We start from the raw sequence: 23,776 nt of genomic DNA on the forward strand, positions 1-23,776 counted from the left end.
CGCGCGCCAGCAGCAAGCTGTATGCGATCCAATCGCAACAGCGCCCTCTTGTGAATTGAATCCCGCTCGCTTGTAACATATACGTGATCGATTGAGGCCCGCGCCATACGGGGAAAAGGTATCTGGAGCGGGTCGAGGATAAACGTACATTTTCCCTTTTTTACGGACGAGTGAAATGTAAACCTTAATTTGAGGGGTAAATAACTGTTTATACATTTCCATGAAGTAACTAACAATGCAAAATTGTAACTGTGTCAAAAGAAACGTCTGGTACCCAGTCTCTATTTCATTGTGTGTACATATTTCCATGGTCATGGTCAAGCCACCAGACTACAGTACTGAACAGCTGAAGCCAATTTACTATTTAGCTCAAAGAAGTTGTATACATCACTCCAGTCAAGACCCAGTAACTGGGGCACTAGAACTCTTTTTTTTTCTTTTGGAATTTTGACTTCGTCTTCGTCTACGAGTACGACTGACCAAAGTCAAAACTTGAAGAAAGAAAAACGCAGTGGCTATCGTTACGGCAGCCGTAATGCATTTCCCATTTTCTATCGTTACGGTAGTACTAGCAACTTTTATAAAAACATGAGAAGAAAATATAAAATTAGAAGGAAAAAAGTGAATTTGAACGTTATGAAATTCGGACTTTATTTCCCTTTTAAAAAAAATCCTCCATAGCCTCAGGTTAGAAAAGGAAAAAAATTCGAGTGCAAAACTGAGATGCGAACCCGCAGTCTCGCGGTGCAAAATCCTACCCTCTATCGACTGCATGAGCTGTCGCACTGCTCGCTAAAACGTGGGGAAACAAATAATTATATACCTGCGTGCGTATCAAAAAAGTATCGCAGAGGGCGCTAAACAACGACTGTCGTAACGATAGCCACTTCGAAGAAAAAAGGCAATCGTGTAGCTAAGGGGGCTGGGCCCCTCTTTTATTTTAGTCTTAGACTTAGACTTTAGTTTTGATCAAATTATTTTGACTCAAGTTAGCTTGAGTAACTCCAGCTCTAATCATGCTTATCGCATTAGAGCTGGAGTTACTCAAGCTAGACTCAAGTCAAGGGTGTTTTTTATAATTTAAAAATTACCTTTTCAACCTAATGCGGACTTCTCTCAATTCTAGTGACACTTTTTGTAATTTCGAACAGTTTTTTGGGGGAAAAATTTATGATTTTCGTACGCAGTTTACAGTTGGTGGCATGAAAATCAGCACACCTGGCGCGTTCTCGGTATATCACGGTGATCGCCATCTTGTTTTTCGTGACGCCATTTTTGTTTCCATGTTGTCGTTTTACCCACAAATATCTCTCAAAAATTTGAAACCCTTCCCTCTATCTATGACATATGTGCATGTTCTTAATGTCGCCAACTAGTTTGGTAATTCAAGTAAATTAAAAGTGAATTTTGTTCCCTTATCCGGTTCATCAGTGTGACGTCATCTCAATTCAACCATGCGCACTTCACACGATGTAGCATCAAGTTTTCAATTGATATTCACCATGGAAGATAGATACATGGTTAAAGCCTTTTTTTTGGACATGATCTGGCAATTGGAGGTAATGATCAAATGTTAAAAAAAGACAATAAGTAGGGTCCAAGTTTAATACTCGGACTAGTTAATAGCCAAGAACAGTTGAATTATTTTTATATAGGTGTTTAGTTATCTTTTAATTTAAAGGCAATATTGGTAGTGAGGTTGTCCCAAAAAGATTGCAGTAATTTTCTCTGGGTCACAGGTCATTTAAGCCTCAGTCGCACACAGTGCCGTTCTGGCATTCCGATGGTGTCACAACCACAGAAATTGGCCAAACTGCACGAGGACTTGACGGCAACTGCTCTGAATGGGGAGCTCGTGTTGGGGACTTGTGGAGGACTGCATAGGTCATGATAGACACTGGAAAGTCCTGACAGAACGGCAAAGTGCCCCGACTGTTTTGAACGTGTTTCAAACAAACAGGAGACTCTCCCGTCCTTTACACAACAGGTTAAGGACGCTGCACGGTAGGGCGTGGAGTTAACTCGAACGGCCTGGACGTGGGGCCGATGGGAAGGCAGTCGGCAGCATCGTTGTGAGAACTGCAAGCACGGAGCTGCATCGGGACTGTCTTTCTCTCACGAGTCTCCTACGTCTATGCTGTACTTTAATACGCAGTGCCTACCCAGACCTCCGCCTGTTGCTAGCACAGGATAAGCACGTGATAGACTTGACGCCAACGGCTTTGATGGGATGAGGACACGTACGGGGTGGGGACGGGAGTGTAAACCACATTTGTCTTGAATAGAACTGCCTGAGAATGGCTTGGACTGGACGAGGACGTGACAATTTTTTTGAAAATTTCTTGCGCACTAGCCATGGTCAGATACATTTTTTTGGTTGTGACCATCGTATCATGCACGGGGGCTAGACAATGGCACTGTGTGACAGGGGCTGTACTCTTGACTTTTTGATTGTCCCTGGTTATATATTAATTAACCTGGTCAATATCTTCCATGTTGAATATTAAGTGAAAACAACAGTCCCAATTTTGTTTTTCTCAAAATCAACTTTTCCCCACACATGGCATATGACCATATTGTCAAACAAAAACCAAGTACATGTATATACGGTGCAAATATGTTTGAACTTCTAGCCAGGCATCAAGTAGCGCTAACACCCGCTACACTTCCAGAAATAAGCGCTAGTACTACGAATGAACCCACTTGCTTACTGCTTCCGTGTGGTTGGTATAAATAAAGCGCAGCGACTTCGAACATTGCGTACGGGCCGTATGACAAAGTGGAAAGCTTTGAACTAATAAACCGCAATCCCACCGTATGTACCCTGTGCGTGTTTTTATAAATTTAATTCATTTCTTTGTTACAGGTTGAAGAGTTTCAGCTTTCAAGGAAAAGAGGACTGGTGAAATCCAGATATCCAAGGGAGGTTGCCAGTCAATCTGGACACTGTGTAGGGGAGGTTGGTTAATGTCTCTTGAGCACTGAAGACCGTGAATTATTGATAATGTGATTGCTCACTCATGTTCTAGTCAAGTACTTTTTATTCACAACTATTAAGTACAACATTTGAAATGAGTACATGTGTGTGTTGCGAAGTTTACTTTGATCAGCAGTGTTGTCAATTGGATCACATCCATCACAAAGCGTTATGAATCCCACACAAGTCCATCACAAGTAATGCAGTCTGAAGCAAGTCACAAGCTTTTCAAATGATCTTTGGAAAAAGCATTGCTTTGTCATTGTTCAGTAGTCATCTGCTGTATATTGTGACTGCATGGACTTGTGAAGGACTAGTGACTAGAGTTGTGATGGACCCAACCAACTATAACACTGTTGCTTAGTGTGAATACAAATATTATACAAATTCTCCAATACAAGCTTTGTATGTAGGTAGTTTTACGTTTTCATGTTCTGTCAACTACATGTAGCTCTCAAATGTTGGAATGTTACTGCTCTTTCTGTGCCTAGATAACTGTCTGTATCCAATTTAATGTAGGGTAGGGACCATTGAAAACCTGGCCACTCCAAATCTGTTTTTGAGCCACATGTATGTCAGTGCTAAAAAGCAGCAGTGCTTGCAATTCTAACAACTTACCATTTTCACAGACATGTACAATGTATTGTATGTGACACACATTTGCGGACACATAACATGACCTAGGGTAGAGTGTCTACCTACATGTATGAGCCTGACACTGTTTGTGAGAACCATTGGTGGGCCCTTACATTGAGCCTGTATATTGCAAATTCAAGGTATCTTTATATTGAAAAAATACTCAAGCATAAATTGTGTTTATTGACATGAGAGGGAATTCTGCTTGTATGGATGCATGTCAGTTTGGTGCTGGATTATGCCCGTACATTATTTATTTATTGAATATTTTGAATTCTTCAGAGCCAAAATGTTTTGCATTAGGTATTAAGATTATCCAGCAGCTTGAAGAAATCTTGAAGGTTGAATTGTTTTACAGTGACAACATTGACCTATGATTCCATGGACAGCATGCATCTGGGAAGTCCCTCTGCAGTCTTTTTCCTGAGCTGATCAGAACTTCTAAGCAAGTTGTAACTAACTACCCAGGATCTATTGAAATGTAGTTTCAGACTGGGAAAAAAGAGGTTTGAAGTATTTGTATTGAAGTCTCTTGTCTTGCAGGAAGTACTCTGTCAGTCTTTCATCACTGCTAGGAGTATGGAGGAGACCCGAGAGATTCCATTTTACCCATCCACACAGTTTGCAGACCTGATGGACAATCCCAGGTCCTATTTTGGCTATGCCTTCTCACCTCAGGAAGCTGATGAAGTAGTACGTCAATATGAAGCTCACACACACACTAAGTATGTGTGCTACAAGGACAACTTTGGCTATGGCCAACCAATCAAAGGTATGGTGAGGCTGCTAATGGGATTGGTTAAACTTCCTATTGAGCCGGGACTTCAGTCTGACTTGGGTTCTTGCACACACAAAAGTTTAGACATTGTCCCAATGCCTTTGGCTCGTACCAGTAACTTATATTCCCCAGGCCTTTTTTTAATGATAGTTTCTTCAATATTTGATTTTGAGTTAAGCCTTCACCCCTTCCCCCTTAAAAATGATAAAAATCAAAGTGTACTTTGGGTAAATTTTCCTACCATTACATTACATAAGCAATTAACCAGTTCACACCGGAATTATTTTTGCCAAAAATTTGATTTTCGAAAAAGGCAAAATATAGCAGCTAATGTTTGTTGTACAGCCAAACACCACGAAATACTGATTCGCAAGAGTCATTTCAACAGGATTTGTACGATATTTCTTACAGCAACCTCATATTTTCAACACTCCATGGTGTGCCCACGGAGCGTAAATTGTACCACAACAGGCCGTGCACAGCAGCCTTGTTAAAGTTCAACACACGGTCGGCCTCCACAGACTTCGCGGACTTGGTGTGTGTGTGTGTGTACATAGCAGATGGGAGTTTAGCATGTTTAGACGTCATCCAGAGGCGAGTCGAGGCACTCTTGACGTTTTAACCCGTCAGCCGTGCCTGTGTATAGAAACAGCCAGATCGTGTTAACACGTCATCCGACGCGAACCGGTTAAGCCTGTGCTATGCATGGGACGATTATGTTTGGTGCTTGGAGTTACTTTCAGAAATGAAGATATTGAAAGACATTGAATGTTCCTAAAGACAGCCAGCAGCTGTGATACCCTGGCATCATGATGACATTGCACGCACCCAGCAAAATCATGAATGCTTCCAATCTTGTGTACATATTAACCCTAACAGTCCTGAATTCTCAAATTTTAACATTATTTTTTCACACAGTTAGGGTTAGTCAGTTTATTACTATGTTTATTATTATTGTAGGGTGATGATGCAACATGAAAGAAGAGAAATTAGAAATCTTTGCTGAAGAATACTGAATGCATGCATGAATGATACAGTGAACCTTGGACACTTCACAAAGTCTTGTGAATTTAAGAACCAAGTTTAGATACGACGTGGATTAAAAGGAACTAAAACTCCTAATTTTAAGCATGAACGCAAAATGCAGTGCGAACAATAGTACCTCTGTGCAATAGTGAGCAAAATTCTTGGCTTTATAGACAGAATGGTCTAATTTATTAGGATAGATAAAATTCCAGTCAATGCAATGTACATGTACATGGAAAGCCTGCATTCAAGAAAATCCAGTTATTTAGTGTCTGGGATAACCATTTCTTGGAAAAGTTTTAAAAACTTCTTATGTTCACCGATTATTGCTCTGCAGAATAGTGTGTCCAATTAAGTGTGCTAAAATAATTTGCAAGATGGACATGCGTTAACTTATGGACAGGGGTGTAACCAATCATCAAGAACTGTGTATAAGGACAAATTCTTAAATTCGCTTTGTTAGGCCCCCCCCAAAAAAGTCGGTCTCTGGTCAGCGCGCGCGTCGATTTTAATCATGCGCGTCGATCTTTTTTCTTTCCAAAATGTTCCGCGGTAGCTCCAACAGCGCCCTCTATTTCCGCATCTCAATTTTTTTTTACCAAAGAGCACCAAGGAATGGGAAATTGCACCAAGGCAAATGATTGAAAGCACCAAGGCAAATTATGGAGGACACCAATGTACATGAGGACACCAAAAAAGCAAAATAGTACCCCACCTTGTCTGTACAATCCAAGCTTGAAGACACAAAAAAAAAGCGAAAAAAAAAAAAAGCCGCGTCGCCGCGTCAATTCCGGAACTTTGGTCTGACCAGAGACCGAATATTTTTTTTTTTTGCCTAACTAGCATTTTTTTCTTCTGGTGATAAATTTCTTTTGTAACACTTTTGTCACATTTCAGAGGCTCTAAAGAAAAGGAGAGATGGACACTGCATCAGGTTTAAATACTCAACGGCTTTCTGTTGTCCCGATGCTACACCCCTTCCTCTGAATGGTATTCCTTTCATTATACTCGGCCGTATGTGGAAACAGTGTCAGTATGGACCAGATCGCAGAAAGGTGTGTGCCTAACAATAGAGGAGAAAATGGAATCTTTTATCCTTCACTGTTAAAAATCAATGACATGAACTAAACACCGCAAAAAAACCCCCAACTTCCACACCCATTGGAGGGTTCATAATTTTGAATCTGATTGTCTTATGATAGCGTCATTTTTATAGACCTTTGGGCAATGTTGTTAGCTGCACTTTGATACCCCGTTTGCTACCAACATTCACAATGTTTAAAAAGTTGCAAATTTTAAAGAATAGGTGAGTTGAAATTGCTGCTTGACAATGTTACACTGCCTGAAACAAACGGCAGGGAATAGCGATCGCACAGTGCTTGCATGTATGGGAGCACGCGAAATTGAATTACCAGTGCTTTATTTGGGCACTGTGCAGTTGATAGGGGCAAATTACGAGCATGTGTGTTTGCGTTTAACAATTTCTCCTAGTGTAATCTTTAAATTTGCAACTTTTCAGCTGCATTATTTTTCCTAAACTGTTGTCAAACTTGGACGATTTACGGTCTTTGGTAGCAAACGGGGTATCAAAATGTAGCTAACAAAATTCCCCAAAGATCTGTGACATCAACATACATGTAAAATGATCAGATTCAAAATTATGACCCCTCCAATTAGTGTGGACTTTCTTTTTTTGCGGTGTTTATTAACAAATATGAACTTAAATTTGAGGGTGTTCCCATGTCTAAAAACCTGATAATTTGGACATTTAAGTAGAAATGAAGAATTTGTATGCTGGATGTTTGGCTTTCTTGTAGCCAGTGAAAGGATCACTGTGAACTATTTTCTGGTCCAAGTGGGCGGGCCTAGTGTCTTATCTTTGGACATGTACCTATCACACTGACTCATTGACTCACTCATTGTCACTGGAGAATAAGACTGGTTACCTATTCCACTGTCTGACTGTCACTTGTGACTTGCACTGACTAAAACTGGTCTGGGAGCAGATTTATGAGGCTTGCCTAAACATGTATGTCCTGTAGCACCTGCACCTCATGCATTGTTTTAGCTCCACTTGTTTCATTCACTTTCTCGATACATGTACAGACAGACAGTAAGTCAAGTCTTTCTCTTTGCAAACAATGAAATTGGATGTTTCATTTCCATCTCAATACTACAGTTTATTCTACAAACATAGCAATTCTGAATCATTTGAATAGCAAGTTGTGAGTAAAGATAGCTTCTGTGTGAACTACCTGCTATAACCACCCCATTCATAATATTATCTTGTGTACAAACTCTTTACAAACCAGAATAGGAAGGTACGAAAGCGCCTGAGAAAGTCAAAGAAGGTAGGCTGTCCATCAAAGATAATCCTGCGGGATATGGTCGTCTACCCACAATACAAAGTAAGTTAGTCAAGATCTGAGTTGTCTTTGAATATTTTTCTATTCAGTGATTTCTGAAGGATTAATAAGCCAAAAAAGACTAGGAACATTATGTGTTAATGCATTGTGTGTAATGGGCCTGATTTCACAAAACACTAAGATGCGTATAGGCATGGGCATCAATCTTGGGGGGGGGGGGGGGGGGGGGGACAGGGGGACATTTACCCCCACTTTTTGAAGGGTGGGGGACACAATATCAAATGTACCCCCCAGATTTTTGAACTTGTGTGTCTCATTTATAGGGCCTTATTATGTATTATACAACACCTGAATAAATCCCCGTCATCTGATTGGTGAATTGTAGATCACGTGACATATTATTATTTGGTATAATGCACGGTGCGACCATGCGTTATACCCATGCGTTATACCGTTTCACTTTGCGCTTGTTCCACGACGCGGTATTTGCGTGCAAAATGCATGCTGGTGTGCGCGTTCAGCGTAGCGCATATTGTTCAAGGATCCAGCGCTACAGCGTTGGGGTTCAAACATTTTCGTGAAGGGGTAGTTCAACATCTTTAAAATCAAAATAAATTGTAGTTTATAATTTACCAATCAAATGACGAGAATTTATTCAGGTGTTGTATAAAACAAATAACGAATGTTTTACGTTCGTGCGATGGAAAGAATAATTTCATTCGGTGACAGATTGAATGTTCTATTCCACTCGGCTTCGCCTCGTGGAATAGAACATTCAATCTGTCACCTCATGAAATTATTCTTACCATCACACTCACAAACATTCGTTATTTGTATACTATCGCCAGATTATTGGTAGTTCTAATTATAAGTAAGCCTAATATTGATTTGCGCTCGACAGCTCTACACTCGATCATAAATGTAACTTAATAAAAAAAAGATCCCGATTGATAGTACGTGACAGTCTTGTACGTGACAGTTTAAATGATGATCTTTCGCACCACAGAGCATCTGGAATCCAATTTTTTTCGGGGCCCTTGAGTAGGCCCCGAACCCCACGTATGTGGCTCAAAATGGCCGATTCAATGACTCAAACCTCGAAAATGATGTTTAAATGTTAAGGATTTGCTAAAAAAAAATTTGGTTAAAGTGGTCAGAAATTACCTGATGTTGCACCACCGAGCATCTAGAATCCAACAATTTTGGGGGCCCCGAACCCCACGCGTATAGCTCAGAATAGCTGATTCAATGACTTGAACCTTGAAAATGATGTTTAAATGATTATATTTTGCTCAAGGAAAAAGAATTGGTAGAAGTGGTCAAATTGCCTCAAATCGCACCACAGAGCATCTACATGTAAAATCCAAAATTTTTCAGGGCCCTTCAGCGGGCCCCAAACCCCATGTCATAATAGTTTCGCACTTTGCCCTCGCATCATTTTTTCAAGGTATTGTTGTGATCAAGGTATTGTCCCCCCCCCCCACACTTTTGAGAAGCGATTGACGCCCCTGCATATTGGGAAGGGTACCTTGTCTTAACGCAGGACTTGTGCTAGGATCAACTTCACTAAACTTAAGATGCGTTCAATGTTTCATAACACAGCTGAAATCGTCTTAATTTAAGAGCTGTGAGGGGTCTGGGAAATTATTGCACCGTCTTCTTGTTAAAAGCAAACTTCGGCCTAGGACCATAGTTTCGAGACAATTTCGTAGCTAAATTTTGATTCAAGCTCTTTGGAGTTGTAGTGTGTGTACATGTGAAGACCATGGGTGTCTGTACATGTGCAAGATGTGAATGAAGTTGCAAAACCAGTTTTTAATTTTGAAAGAAATTCCATGGTGACAACCCTGTTCCTCCTACAATCAGACTTTCACAGTCCTTTTTCCTGAAAGATGGATGTTTTTCCCACAGATACATGCACATTCACGAGGCCAAGACAGACTTAAAAAAGTAACGTCGGCAAAGATAAAATCTGAACTGGAATCAGGTGAAATGAAAGGAGAACGACGGATCTACATTGATCTACCAGATCCTAAGGGACATGTTGGCCATACTCCAGGACAGGAGGTATTGCATGTCACTCTGAGCTGTCTGCTCATATTGATCCTATATGACGCTGTGCATGAACAGTTGATGGCGCTTTGTGTCCACTTTTCAAAGCTATAAGTGAGCTGAGTGCCCGTAATGGTTTGTGCTGTTATTGCCCTAAGTATGCGCAATTAATTTGATCCTACATGTGCACAGACCCATCGTGTCTTGATGTGAATGTCACGTGTCACAAGCAGTACAGTGGAACTGGGACGTTGCTATACTGGACACGGCTATACCAAACATTCGGCTATTACAAATATCGTCCTTGGCTCCCCAGTTTTGTGAACAAAACGTACCGGTACACCTAACATTGTTGAAAAATGTCAACGGAATAGTGAAAAGTGGCTATTATATCCTCAAGAATAGACAGGGAAAGCCACCCATTGCTGTAGGTAATAAACTCAAAAACTGTGGTCGGCATGTGTTGAAAGTTGTCTTTCAGTAACTACCAGGGCATGCAGGGTGAGTACCAGAGCACTGTCAGCTTAAAATCGCAATACCGAATGATCGCTATTACAAACTATTTCTGTGGATCTCGCGATGTTCGTTATAGCATCGTTCCACTGTATGCTTGAAGTCTCTCCAGTGGTCTCCCCCAAATGTCCCTTTATAACCGTTGAGGGGGTAATTGTGCATGGAGTCCATAGCTGCAAATGACTGAAGTATGGACACACAACCCCCAGTACACTTGTGCAAACAGGCACACTTTTGCAACAAGTGCATTAATACAAGTAGGTTTTGTTTGCTTGTAGGGACAGAAATGGTTTCCTTGTTAGGTGTTTTCTTAATTGTTACAAAGCTCCAAACTTGTGGCTGTAGGGCACAAGTGTTCACACTGAACTTTAAGCAGTTGTAACAGAGATTGGACAGTCACCAGCATTGCTTTGTGACTAGTATGTGGCATTATGAATAATATATGCAATTCATTTTACCTCGAACAGTTGACCCGTTCGTATTGGTCCAGAGCCTGTCACGTGGGTGGCTTTATACGGTTAACTGGCTGGTTTTAAACACTTTTCCGGTGTCACATGAAATTTCGACTCTATGAAATCTGGTCCCTTTTACCCTTTTATTGGTTGAACGTTCTCAATCTTCACCTAGGCGTGTGTAATACTATCAATGAGACCATATTTCGTGAGTCCTACACTGACACCGCCTCATCTACACTGACACCGCCTCATCACGCAGTATGTGCCACACGCGCCAATCTCCATATAAGGAGATGTTTACAACTTCTTGTGTGCGGTACATGTACATACCATAGCATTGCTAGAGGCGTGTTTCAAAAATGGGCATTTCAAAAACATAAAGTAAAATTGTTAAACAAAATCGTTTATAAAAATTTATATTTTTAAATTCTTTTGACTTCTTGACTCAAAGATATTTATGAATGGGAATGAATATGTGCCCGACCGTTATGTTTAACAAATACGTTTAAGACTGACTCAGGGGCCTGGTCACCGATAATGTCCCTCTTCTTCAGCTCGGGCCATTATCTGCATCCCTTCCCATAAGCTGGTCTTAAACGTACTTGTTTAAAACCAGCCAAGCACATATCTGTTGCGTTGATACATGTATAACATGGTTTGTGGATAAATAGTTCGTCGTGTGCCCGGCATAAGGGCATATGTGTATATGCCCTTATGCAATAGCGCGTAATGACCAAAATGTTCCCAGCAAAAGGGCATATGCAGCAAACTGCCTCTAACTCTAACATTTTTGTCAGAAATTACTACCAGTTGTTCCAAAACTTGTGATTCATACGTGTGACAAATTTCAAGTTCGTACGATTTATATTACGTGTGGGGGAACATTGGATTCATGATACACGCGAGGGAACAATGGAACCTTTCAATGCAATTTTCTTGAAAATGATTTTTGCGTCAGAACGCTCATGCCCTTCTGCCGGGCACCCGACCAGTTAATGTTAGCCCCACTATGTACTGGAAGTTGAGAAACTTATTTCCAAGAGGAGGGAAATACTTCATCAATTTCAACTACCGAGGGGAGTTAGTATCGAGTGTCCCCATCTAATGAACCATGCTACAGGTTTTTTACTATATCTCATACATGTTTAGCTCATTCAACTCATTAGACTTAGTCAGTGTACACATGTTGCCATATTTTCAAGTAGCTAGGATGATGTATGTCCGTGGACACTAACCCGTGTGATAGCGCCTCAATGCTTTAGTCAAGTACCCAGGTGACTGTCGCACAAATTATGCATGCGATTGTGGTCTGCACATGCATTTATATTCTCCTTGCACAAGCCACATGGTAGTAAAGTACGAGTACAAGTATAACTAATGGTGTTTACTACATGCCTTTAAACATTGGTCTTGACCTAGGTAACCATGCAGTGTGATCTTACATGGCTCTTGTATATGACATACACGTAGGTGGATGAAAACAGCTTTTATGCATTCAAAGGCGAATGTTACTTTTGGGGTATATGTTTTTATTTTTCTGAAATAACCTTTTTACAGGAATAACTTAGTACATGAGCGGAAAAAAACAGATTTGGAGTGGTCTTTACATCGTATTAGGCTATGCTATGAAATTTTAACAGAAAAGTGTAATTTTGGCTGTTGAAACAATTAAGTTTTTCTTGTAACAGTTAATAACAGGTAAAGTATATTCCCATATCCTGACTTAATTTGGTTGTATTTTCAAATTTAGTTTCAAGACCCTACATTTGTAATTTGTTTCCATGTGAGGAATATATAATTATGCTGACATTTTTTTCGCATTTTTCTTTTCCAGATTAAAATTCTGTCTCAAAAGAACGAGAGGAAGCTGAGGGCTCAAGAAAGGGTAGGACCATTGCTGCCATTTGCTAACATGTTTGGTTAACATTTATTAGTAGTATTTTTTGGTTAACATGTTAAATTCAGAAACTTAGTCATGTGCTTATTCAGTGAGTACAAAATTATAAGCACTGCGACAAAAAGTATTACAGAATAAATAAGCCATTTGCGAGTTAAATTTGAATAAAATCTGGAACGCTGACTTAATACAATGCTTTGCACGTTTTAACCTAGCATTCTCCCGACCAAAGAGACTGTTACTATATCACGTGATTCGGGGCAAGCCTTATGCTAGCAACCCCCAGCTCCGGCATGGTCTGGTGTCTTTGTGCCATTCTCACCCATTGTGAACGATGTATTGGTGCTGAGTGTCTCTTACGTAACTATGCAAGAGCTTGCCCCGAATCTTGTGATTAGCAACAGTGTCTTTGGTCTGGAGAATTCAAAATTAAAATGTGCCAAGCATTCTGAGCAAATCATTGTACCAGACGTTTTTCAAATGTAAATCCCAAAGGGTATAGGTTACTCGCAAATGGCTTATTACAACCCATGAAGTAACCTTTTCAAGGCAAGGTGGTGCACTGTTTTATATCGTAAAAGTTCAGCCTTTGATAAAGATTTTGTTAGGGTAAAAAGATTAAGCCCTCTTTCAGTCCCCCCAATTTGTCTACCTTGCTTGCTGTCCATAGGCTATCATGGATCTGACATTCCTAGGCACGGCCTCCTGCTTTCCAACACCCAAAAGAGGAGTTTCTTCAACGGTCTTCAGACATGGTACATACATGTAGATACTGGGCTGGCTTTCAGTGTTGAATACATTCCCAGCAAATGAATACATACATGTTTTTTGTTGTATTTGTATTGTCTAGTATGTCAAGACATTGAAGCAATCTTATTGCAATTGTTGTAAGTAAAGGACTAATTCTATCTTATGAATAGACCAGCCATTTATTACTCCATTTGACGTCAGGTTTTTTTTTTGAGGGGGAGATTTAGTTTCTAATTTTAAATTCATAAAACAGATTTGTCTGACTTTAGAGTGAGACTATGTCTAAGATCTGAGCTGGCATGCATGAAAGGAAATTGTTTTATATATTTTGCACATCTCTTTTGTAAAACATATCTTCAACAAGTTGTGATTTTTTTTAAAGAAAAGTCTTACAATCCTTACAGTCATTACGCAATTTGTAAAAGTTCAGTTGAGACGTTTGTGGGACTGAGTACCTGGTTCATACTTTACTTTCATTTGTCAGTAGGTCACATAAAAGTATGATCCAATGTAATACACCCAATATGCATCCTTTTCTTGAAACTAATGGCGTTTGATTTCATGCATAAAAAGCCTAGACAAGAAGGCATGGGAACCAAGAAAAATCATATCTTTTTGGGGTCAAGCAAATGACAAATGACTGGTGAGATGTTTAATAGAAGTCAGCCTTTATGACTGGAGACTGGATTTAGATGTAACTGGAAACTTACGGGAAACTTACGCAAAGCCTGACAATATAGGCATTTGGACTTGACATTGGATTCAGTTGAAGGACTCAACAAAATCATCAGTGAATTTGTTGGATTATCAATTGAGAAAGGATGATATCGATGATATCAGATATTGTGAGTTTATTTGGATCGATGACTTCATTTCTGTTTGATCGTTTCCCTGAAGATGGTGAATGTTGGATGTTTGATTGCGGGGAGGGAACTCAGATCCAACTCATGAAGAGCAAACTCAAAGCCAGTCACATCACCAAAATCTTCATCACTCATCTCCATGGCGATCACCTCTTTGGCTTACCGGGTCTGCTGTGCACCATGAGTCAGGGTACCGCTGAAGCCAAGAAGAATAAGATTGAGATTTACGGTCCATGGGGATTACGCAAATACCTGCGCGTGGCTCTAGAGATGTCTCGGTCAACATTCAACTTCTCCTACGTAGTGCATGAGCTGATTCATTCACCGGTGGACTTGCCATCTGACTGGACGGTATGTGCAATTACTTTGTCTTCTTTAAATGCAAAGTGAAATGAAATGGCAGTTGCATTTAAAAAGAGTCACTTTAAATAGTGCCTCTTTAAAGTCTACTTATTAGCAGTGAGATTAAAAAATATAAATTTTACTTCAATTTGTCAAAATTTAAGGTTTTCAATTCAAAGGAAATTTAGCTTCATTTTGATGTTTCATTGAGGTCTTGGTACAGTGAATTTGTAAACACTACATTATCGTTAAATGGTTTCAATCAAATGTCAGTAGTTGAAGGAAATATTAAGTTGGGTTTCCCAAATAGAAGGCATGCTCGGGTATCTGTGTTCACAACCAGAGCACTGAGCAGATCACTGACCGCACAACTTGATACGTGATGTGAAGATGTGAAAACTGCAAAGTCCTTGTCAAATTATGCCAAATATTATCATTTGACAACTTTGACTAATTGTTGTCAATTTGTTTTTATCATCATGCTCTGTGGGATTAATGTTGCCACTGGAAGAGATTTTCTGTATTTAGAATAACTGATTGTAGCTGGAATCTCTCTTGTGTGTTGATACAGGAATGGCATCCCAACCATGAAGCAGACGATCATCACCATCCTCAAGAAGAAGAAGGTCGTAATATAGAGATGGATGTAGATGAAGAATGTTGGCTGCTGTAAGTAGCATCAAGGTTGGACGAAGGCAATCGCCTCACAGGGTTGCATCATTCTTTGACATTTATACAGAGATGCCACTTTTCCGGTTTTAGCCGGAATTCCATTTAAAAAAAAAATCTGTTCTTTTTTTCCCGCCGGCAGAAACAAAAAACTGAAAAAAACTGGAAATACGTTGATTTTTACCTCGTTAGCGCTCTCGAGTTTAGTACATGTATGGTAGCTAGGCCTATATGTTGTAAGGATTGTGCGCGCTCGGCACAATGTTGTTCATTGAAGACTTGAAGCAGTCTTAAAAACAAGTCTTTGTTGTTGCTGAGCCTGCATGTGATACAGGCAGCCAATGTACTTGCACGCAGTATACAACGGCGCCTCGCGTGTGCTTTACCGCCTGCGGGCATGCTGTGTGCTAAGCACACGTAGCATTCAGCCTGGAAATCAAGTCTAGCATTTCAATTCTCTGTGGTTTCCGATCGCAGTGATATATGTGAATACAAAAAACGCTGGGTACCAACCATGTTTTCGTCGCGCGCATGGCGTAGTGCAAAGGTCATGTACACTGACAGTGTTGTGGAATCGTGCATGTTTCGTGTAGAATAAACATTGGAAATTTGGGATAGGAATATGGAAAAATTCAAAGTGATTGAGCGAACCGACAGCTTAAAGGTCATAGAAGCAAAAATAAAAAATAACTGGAACTAGGCTTGGCGACAAGAGAAAGATGACAACAGGAACTTTGTGTCGGAGTGGCTTTTTCACAAAAAATAAAGTTCCGTTTTTTTTCCAAGCAGACCCTGTGGCATCCCTGTTTATAGGCCAATTCACCTTATTTTCATGATGTCACAAGGACTGTATCTTAATGGTTAAGTCAAAGTGGCAGCGCCGTAAGCGAAAAAAAAAAATATATATATGCATGCATTTAGTACGCAGGCATGGGCTAAATACCACTCGAAATGTGACATCACGAAATAAGGTGTATACCAGAATTTCTAAGACGTTTTAGTTGTGCACATATGCTCCATCAGTTCTACACCTCAACTCTATTGACTCTGTGCATAACTACGCCATAAGTTGTTAACAAAGGAAAAAGTATATTATTGACAGAAACGTAAGTACCATTTCCGTTGCATTTTTCTACACATCTTGATATTGAGAACCCTTGGGGCAATTTAGACATTCCTTTTACTTTCCTGACACGATGCTTCCTAGCTCAGATTGAATAGAAATGTTCTGCTTTCTCATGTGCAGCTTTGAAGACAAGAGAATCAAGGTGAAGGCTGCCCCACTGACACACCGTATTCCATGCTTTGGCTACGTCATTAAAGAGAAGACCCAAGTAGGAAAGTAAGTGCCCATCAAAACCAAAGAAATTCCCAAAGCCAGGGGTACAAGTTGAGAAGTTGCCAAATGTTTAGTGGCTTCGCTAGACTGAGCCCCATGCTATCACTCCTCTTTCAGGTTTGCAGCAGCTAGGTGACCAGGCCATAATTCCTGGCTGACTTCTAGCATGGAGTACTCAGTCGGTAGTTCTGTTGTCGCAATCCTTCAAATTGGTTGTGCGGTGTCGGTGCATGTGTTTAATACATTGACCTCATGATATCTTTCCACCTTCTGTGTTTTAGCTATTTGCATGCCACAGAATTCTAAGATATCACCAGAAATCTTGTAATAAGAAAATGTGTACACCCTCCTATCAGTTGATGCACCCACCAATTTGCTTCACGTGCAGTCTGCAGTCACCAAACCCAGCAAAACCATTTTAAAGTCGTCAGTGCCACTTTTGTGTAATAGATTTTTTACCAAATCTTGCGCAATGGAAATAATATTTTGAGATGTCTTAATGAGTCATATATCAAAGTAGATAACAGAATCTGCTTTTTGTAAAGCATGCAAGTGAAACCTCATCCTTTATACTCCTTCCAAACGATCCAGTTACAAATGGAATGTATAGCATTGCCAATTGACAGGTAACAATCTACATGGAAAGTAGAAGGGTTTTAATGCGCTATCACCATTTATGTCTTCATTAAGATAACCCAACATGCTAGGTCAAAAGTTGAGACAAGTTGGGAAGCTATCTGACTGACTGACTTGGACTGGCTGTTGGCTCTAGAAGAGAACCGGGCAGTGCTTTAGTATAGGATTACCCTGTAACACCAAATTAATTGGCTAAATCTGGCCCATTGTGTACACCAGATGCATGAAAAGACTACCAGTGAAAACCATTCAATATGCCGTATGATTTACACTGGTCTCAAACCACTTTTTCAAGGCTTACCTAATCTGGATTATATATGCATTGCATAATTTCGAACCCAGATTTATTTATCTGCAAACCATTTGTACTTTTGTTGTCAGACTGAAAGCAGGGTATTTGAAAGAAAGAGGCATTCCACCCGGCCCCCTGTATGCCAAGATCAAGGATGGGAATAACATTGTGTCACCAACTGGTCAGGTCATCACTCCAGCTGAAGCCATTGGACCATCAATACCAGGACGGAAAATAGGTAAATAGGCAGGGAAAGACAGACAGTGAAATGGAGGGAAGTTTGTTAGTACATGAAGCAAATGCTCATGAACCTGATGTCATTCAAAGATATCTGATGACACGATTATGCTGCTTATGTTGAACTACAGAATTTTGTCGTTTGCAGTTCTTGTCCACTGGTGTTTGGATATGATAAACTAGCTTTTTTATTGCACAAATTATACATAAGATATAAGCTCTGCATTGCTTTCTAAAATGAGCTAGATATTTTCAATTATTACATGAGGTTGTTAACTCCATAGTCCAAAGTGGCAAACCAGTTTGGTGACTGTTCAACTACTTTGTCAATAACCTTTAGTTCATGACATTTGTTCAAATTATTGCAGTGTCAACCAAGACGAAAAATTAAAAAAAAATTGCCCCAGCTACTATTGTAAGGTCATGGTTCTTGAGCTGTCTTGACGTGATAAAATGATCATTTTCTCTCCACAGTCATTCTAGGAGACACGAAGGACTCATCACGAATGAGCAGGATAGCACATGATGCTGATATCTTAGTCCATGAAGCTACACTCAATAATGAACATGTGGAGAAATGCCTAGAGGCTGGCCATTCCACACCAGGTAAGCTTATCAACCTGTCGCCATTGCTGAGGAGCACCATGCTCACATGCAGCTCAAACGCAGCTCACACGCAGGTCACATGCAGGCAACTTAAAACCCTAATGGTTGAGTGTACCACCTGCAGAGATGAAACTGGCATATGGGAAAACAATCGGAAAATAGGCCGAACCCAAATACGTGTCCGAAATCTGGACCGCTCTGCAGGTACACATACACATATATGTACAATACACTTCATGCCCATTTTCCGGACACCGCCTCCTGTAAATTTTACAATAAGCAAAATCTTCAGTGTTTTCATAAAATTAACAAGCTTAAATTACGGTTAGAGCAACGAAGTCATCTACAAAGAAGTTCACTTCTTACTTGAAAAAGTTGAGGAATAAATCTGAAAGACAAGAACACCATTCATGACACCATTCAATCATGTCCACGATTCTTATTCCTCCATGATTCAACCAAACTCCACTACCGTGCATGAGAAAAATCGGGCATTATCGTCTTTTTCTTCCAACAACTGCCAGTGAAATGTATCACTTATGCTCTCTTCGCCATTGTCAAGATAACCATTGTGATTTTTAAGGCATTGCATTTTGTACAGCTAAATCTAAAACCTCCGAAAATCGCACAAGTTGGATTCTATCTTTTGTGGCTACCGGTACCCGGTCGGCCATGTGCTAAAGGGCGGCACGGCATTGTGGTACCGTTGCATATGCTAGCTGTGCATGCATGCACCACACACTGTCCGTGTGAAGCAGTGATTTTTCCATGTCACAGGTCAATGTTTAACCTTCTATGCAGCCGGAAAAGGCTCCGATCAGTGTTGGCCTAGGTGTTTCTACGGTAGAAACACTTCGTTTACGACTGGTGAAAGAGATCAAAACTAAGCTCACGATGATTTTTAAGTGCCCTTTTCATCAACTTTTTCATCGACTTTTCTTCGAAATTATAGTTTAAATAAAATCGCATATTGTGGAAAATTGTTTAAAATTCAAATGTTGTGGGATAAATCGTACAAAAATCGGAAATTTTGTTGGAAAAGTCAAAAAGTCGGTTTTCCAACTAAAATCAGAAAAAAATTTCATCTCTGCACATGTGCATGAGCAGGACACTATGTAATGTTTCTACTTTGGGTTGTTGGATACATCTATACAATGGGCTCTGTTCATAGAGGCACTTCACAGCCTAAAGGGACACTGATTAAAGGACACATAAACTTGTTTGGTCCCACTGAAATGTTCATCAAGTTACATTTGGTTGTTATTAAAGATTTGAAGTTTTTGTGCAATTTCTGTTTGCAAAATGTAAAAACAAAAGTTCCAAGAGATCATTTGCAGAAATCAAAGGTTCACAAATGGTTGCCTTGTCAACCCAATGAAAGTTTTTGTATTGAACTATTCTTTTAATCAACTCCTAACTCTCAGTTTTAGTATCCCTAGTTAGTTTTCCCGTTGTCTGATTGTTTCCTGTAATCTTTTCATTTTTTCCATCAGCCATGGCAGCAAACTTTGCCGCGAGCATCAACGCCAAGAGCTTAGTTCTCTTCCATGTCAGTCAACGCTTCAAGGCCCTGAATGAACCAACAGAGGAGGGCGAAGAGACAGTGGAACTCCTAGTGCAGCAAGCCTCGGAGGCCGGCTATACCGGCCAGGTAGTCATCGCTGAAGACCTGGATACTATCACTATACAGAGGAAGATTGAGGAGCAGACTGTGGAGACTATGGAGGCTGTGGAGACTCTGGAGACTGACACAGCTGCAACAAGTTGATGTTTCATTGGGGAGAAGAGATCTCTGTATCTGGAGGATGGCATTGCTCTTGAATTGAATTATTACAAGAAACTGTTGTACAACAAGACTGAGTTTGAGTATTGCTTATTGTCTTCAAGATGTGTGTTCATCGCATTCCATGGATATGAGAAAAAACTACGCTAATCTGTGTTCCTGCGCTAGAGATGGTTCTTTTGATATAATGCAGCTGTATTCTTCCTTCAATTGGGAGGATGGTACAACTCAAAATATGTAAAGGTTACATCGGAATATATTGCCCATAAAGTAACAGCCCTAAAATGTTCCCACCTGTACCATAATTTTAAAAGTGACCTCAAATTGTATTTAACAAATCTACCTATCGTTTTAATGATGACATTATGTGGCATAAATTTATCTGCCCCAATTGTATTATTGGCCAAATGAATCTATTTACAATTATCCCTGTCTCCTTCACATAACGCTCGACAGAGATACCTACAATTTCATTTCCCAAAGTTGACTTCAATGTGGAAAGAAACTAAAATTAGTGGTTTAGGCACATTTTGATGTCTCTAATAGCCTGATTTGCCATTATACAGTGCCTGAATAAATCCCCCCATCTGATTGGTGGGTCATTGATCACATTAAATTATTCGTCCCAACACACGGCGCGACTGCACAGCAAAAATAGAAGTTCCATTGCACGGTCACACTTTTGGCAGCTTTGACCAATCAGATGGCAAGGATTTATTCAGTTGTATTGAATTAACAAAGAATGTTTCACATTTGCGCAGTGGAAAGGATATTTTCATTTCGTGACAGATGCAATTCCATTTTCGCCTCAAGGAATTGAACGTTCCATCTGTCACCTCATGAAATTATTCTGACCATTGCACCGACAAACATTCATTATTTGTATAACATTTGGATTGAAGACTCAGAATAGGTACCATCTGTATGGGAATTCATGTTCCAATGGGTGTGTATGTGGCAATGAAAGACATACAATGTACATGTCACTGAATACATGCTGTATAGAGCACCGAAGTGTGACGTCATTTAGAACCAGGAAGTGTAGTGCAAACGAATGGAGAACGCGCGCGTGATGGTTCACGGGCTGAATCACGCGCTTATGTCTTTTACACATTTATTGTGCGCGTGATGTATTCACTTTGGTGCTCTATATTCCCACTTCGTAAAAACCTGAGACCATCAAGTGTTTGAAACCATGGATATTTCTATTTTGTTCTGCGTTGATTGTATGGCCCTTCGCTATGTACAGTTTATGACAAGAGTATTTCATATTAGAGAGTATTGGGTAAAAGTGATATGATGTGTAAAAGACAAGTCCCGAGAGAGACTAGATATCGTTATCTGCTCGTTGCACGAACAGAGAGGGCGGTTTATGACCACTTCTAAAGCCCCATGGACGGGACACGTATAGCACGAAATATGCACGACTGTTATTTTGAATGAGCACGAGGCATTATTTTTGAATGTGCACGAGGCAAAAGTGTCCTTGCTTGAGTGTCCGACGTCGTCAGTAGTACGTTCTTATGTCCCTTTCAGTGGTCTCCCCCAACTCTCCCCGTCTTACCAATGAGGGGGTACTTGTGCATGGAGCCCGTGGAATTGTCCTACATGTATTTTATGCCTACTCATCTCGGTGGAGGCCTTTTGTTGATCTGAATAGAGAAACCTTTGTATCAATGAACCTTGGAAGTTGATGACAATTTCACTTCAAGTGATATTGTCTCGCTCTAGTGATATTGTCAAAGAGAGAATGAAAAGCGATACAACCTTCAGTAGGCTGTGCATGTTCTCATGCTGTTGTAATTATGATTCTGCACCAGAGGGCAATTTCTGTGTAAAACAATTTGAAGACATTATAATACGTCATGCAGTGGCAATACTTCAGACACCTTTTTGACACCATTCACAGATGTTTTGTTAACTAATTGTTTAGAAAAATTCATAAAAGAGAATTGTAAATCGTTTTTGTCATTTTTATTTTATTTCATCTGTTCACATAAAGCACAAGCACTGATGGACACAAGTATATATACACAATTCTAAAAATGTACAGTGTATAAACCATTCTTGTAAAGCAGTCTTTTATCCTAAAGGAAGAAGCAGAAATAAAATAATTGGAAGAAACTACATCTTGTCATCTTTACTACTCTGTAATGAACCTGTTCTGTGCACTGTCTCCCCCCCCCCCACAAAAAAGCACCCCTTAATTTTGTGCATAATTCTTGTAAAAGACTGTTTCATCCTCTCTACCTCTTACTTCTGATATCAAAGCAAACATCCAAACAAAAATCCAATATTGGCCACTGGTACTTGCTACCGGTCCCCATATTTTGGGGATTGGAACCAGTCCTTTACTTTTTCAGGATTTACCCTCCAAATAACTCGACAAATATTGAATGTCAATAACTGTTAGAATGGCACTTTTGAGCAAATTCCGGCAAGGCCTCTAGTTAACCATAGTTCAACTAAACTTCACTAGAACGCAGGATGGATAGACTACTCTAGTTGACTTTGGAAACTCAGCCTGGGGCAAGGTTTCATCGCTGATTACCAATAGTCGCAGGCATCATTAAGTACAACAATGAGCCAGGACTTTTGACCATTTTTTTACGAGAGTCGTTTGCATGTTGCTATGCGTGTGTAGGTGCAAGTTATGCCTCACCTGAACTTGCTCATCAATGTGTATCAACAGTAAAGCGCCCTCAACCACCTTGCACTTGCCAATAAACATAAGGCAGTTAGCAATTGCAAAGATAATTATCACTGCAAGTCAAAAGCTATCTGTTTTCTGATTTTTTTCTTTTACAAGGAATGAATGGAAGCAACGCAAGTCTTTTTAAAAAATGCGTGCAGCTTGAGTGATTAGGACACTGTTTTTGATACCAAATACCTTAGACTATATAGGTACAATGTATTTCACATCAGCAATTCATCAATACAGTTTTGACATAATTACTTATTCCAACACCAATAATACTTTTTAAGAATCAATGTGCCAAGTATCGAGACTTAAACTTACAGAAGGAATGTTTACAGAAATTGTTTATTTCAGGAAGTATAAAACACCAACGTAAAAGAAGGTGGGTTTCTTAAAACAACCCAGTGATCTGTACAATATTCATAGTTTGGATATATGCGTTTTGAAAAAAAAACACCTATATGTGGAATATCTTTTCAGGGCCAAAATACAGGCATGATTTTCATTTTTTGTCAATACATTTTTTTTTGGTTAAGAATTATTTCATTACAATTTCATATCATTATTAAGATCATTCTTACAATGTTTGATTTGCACTAAAAATATTTCCTTTAAAAACACTTTATTATAACTACTAAATATTCTGATGAAATATATAAACCTTCCATATTGTTGGGACATTAATTGTAACAACAGTGTGAAAACTAGATTTTTTTTACCTCCATTGATTATTGCTTCATCTAAATCTATATGTCCGTCATGCAGCTTTTACAAAATATGCTTTCACTACAAAAGTTCAGGGATCATAAACCTGAAATGTTGTACCATTACTTTCCAGCTAGACCTATTCACGTAGGTTCT

General features: G+C 39.7%; 1 protein-coding gene across 6 annotated transcripts; it reads left to right on the forward strand.

Annotated features, from left to right (window-relative positions):
• The first annotated feature begins 41 nt into the window (after nucleotides 1-41).
• Nucleotides 42-21,391, forward strand: LOC119746286 (zinc phosphodiesterase ELAC protein 1-like). 6 transcript variants are annotated; one of them, XM_038223136.1, is made up of 14 exons: nucleotides 42-118; nucleotides 2,867-2,959; nucleotides 4,157-4,385; nucleotides 6,315-6,472; nucleotides 7,730-7,825; nucleotides 9,695-9,850; nucleotides 12,638-12,688; nucleotides 13,371-13,455; nucleotides 14,348-14,664; nucleotides 15,227-15,324; nucleotides 16,571-16,666; nucleotides 17,681-17,829; nucleotides 18,303-18,434; nucleotides 19,928-21,391. In XM_038223136.1, the coding sequence occupies exons 3-14, from the start codon at nucleotides 4,193-4,195 to the stop codon at nucleotides 20,200-20,202; spliced, it is 1,806 nt and encodes a 601-aa protein (XP_038079064.1). In that variant the 5' UTR covers nucleotides 42-118; nucleotides 2,867-2,959; nucleotides 4,157-4,192; the 3' UTR covers nucleotides 20,203-21,391. The 6 variants fall into 6 exon arrangements, with proteins under 6 accessions (XP_038079064.1, XP_038079061.1, XP_038079060.1 ...); XM_038223133.1 differs by having other exon boundaries at nucleotides 45-196; nucleotides 2,867-2,981; nucleotides 4,151-4,385; XM_038223132.1 differs by having other exon boundaries at nucleotides 45-196.
• The last annotated feature ends 2,385 nt before the right edge of the window (nucleotides 21,392-23,776 follow it).

The sequence above is a fragment of the Patiria miniata genome, unplaced genomic scaffold (assembly GCF_015706575.1).
Source record: "Patiria miniata isolate m_02_andy unplaced genomic scaffold, ASM1570657v1 HiC_scaffold_7, whole genome shotgun sequence".
NCBI lineage: Eukaryota > Metazoa > Echinodermata > Asteroidea > Valvatida > Asterinidae > Patiria > Patiria miniata.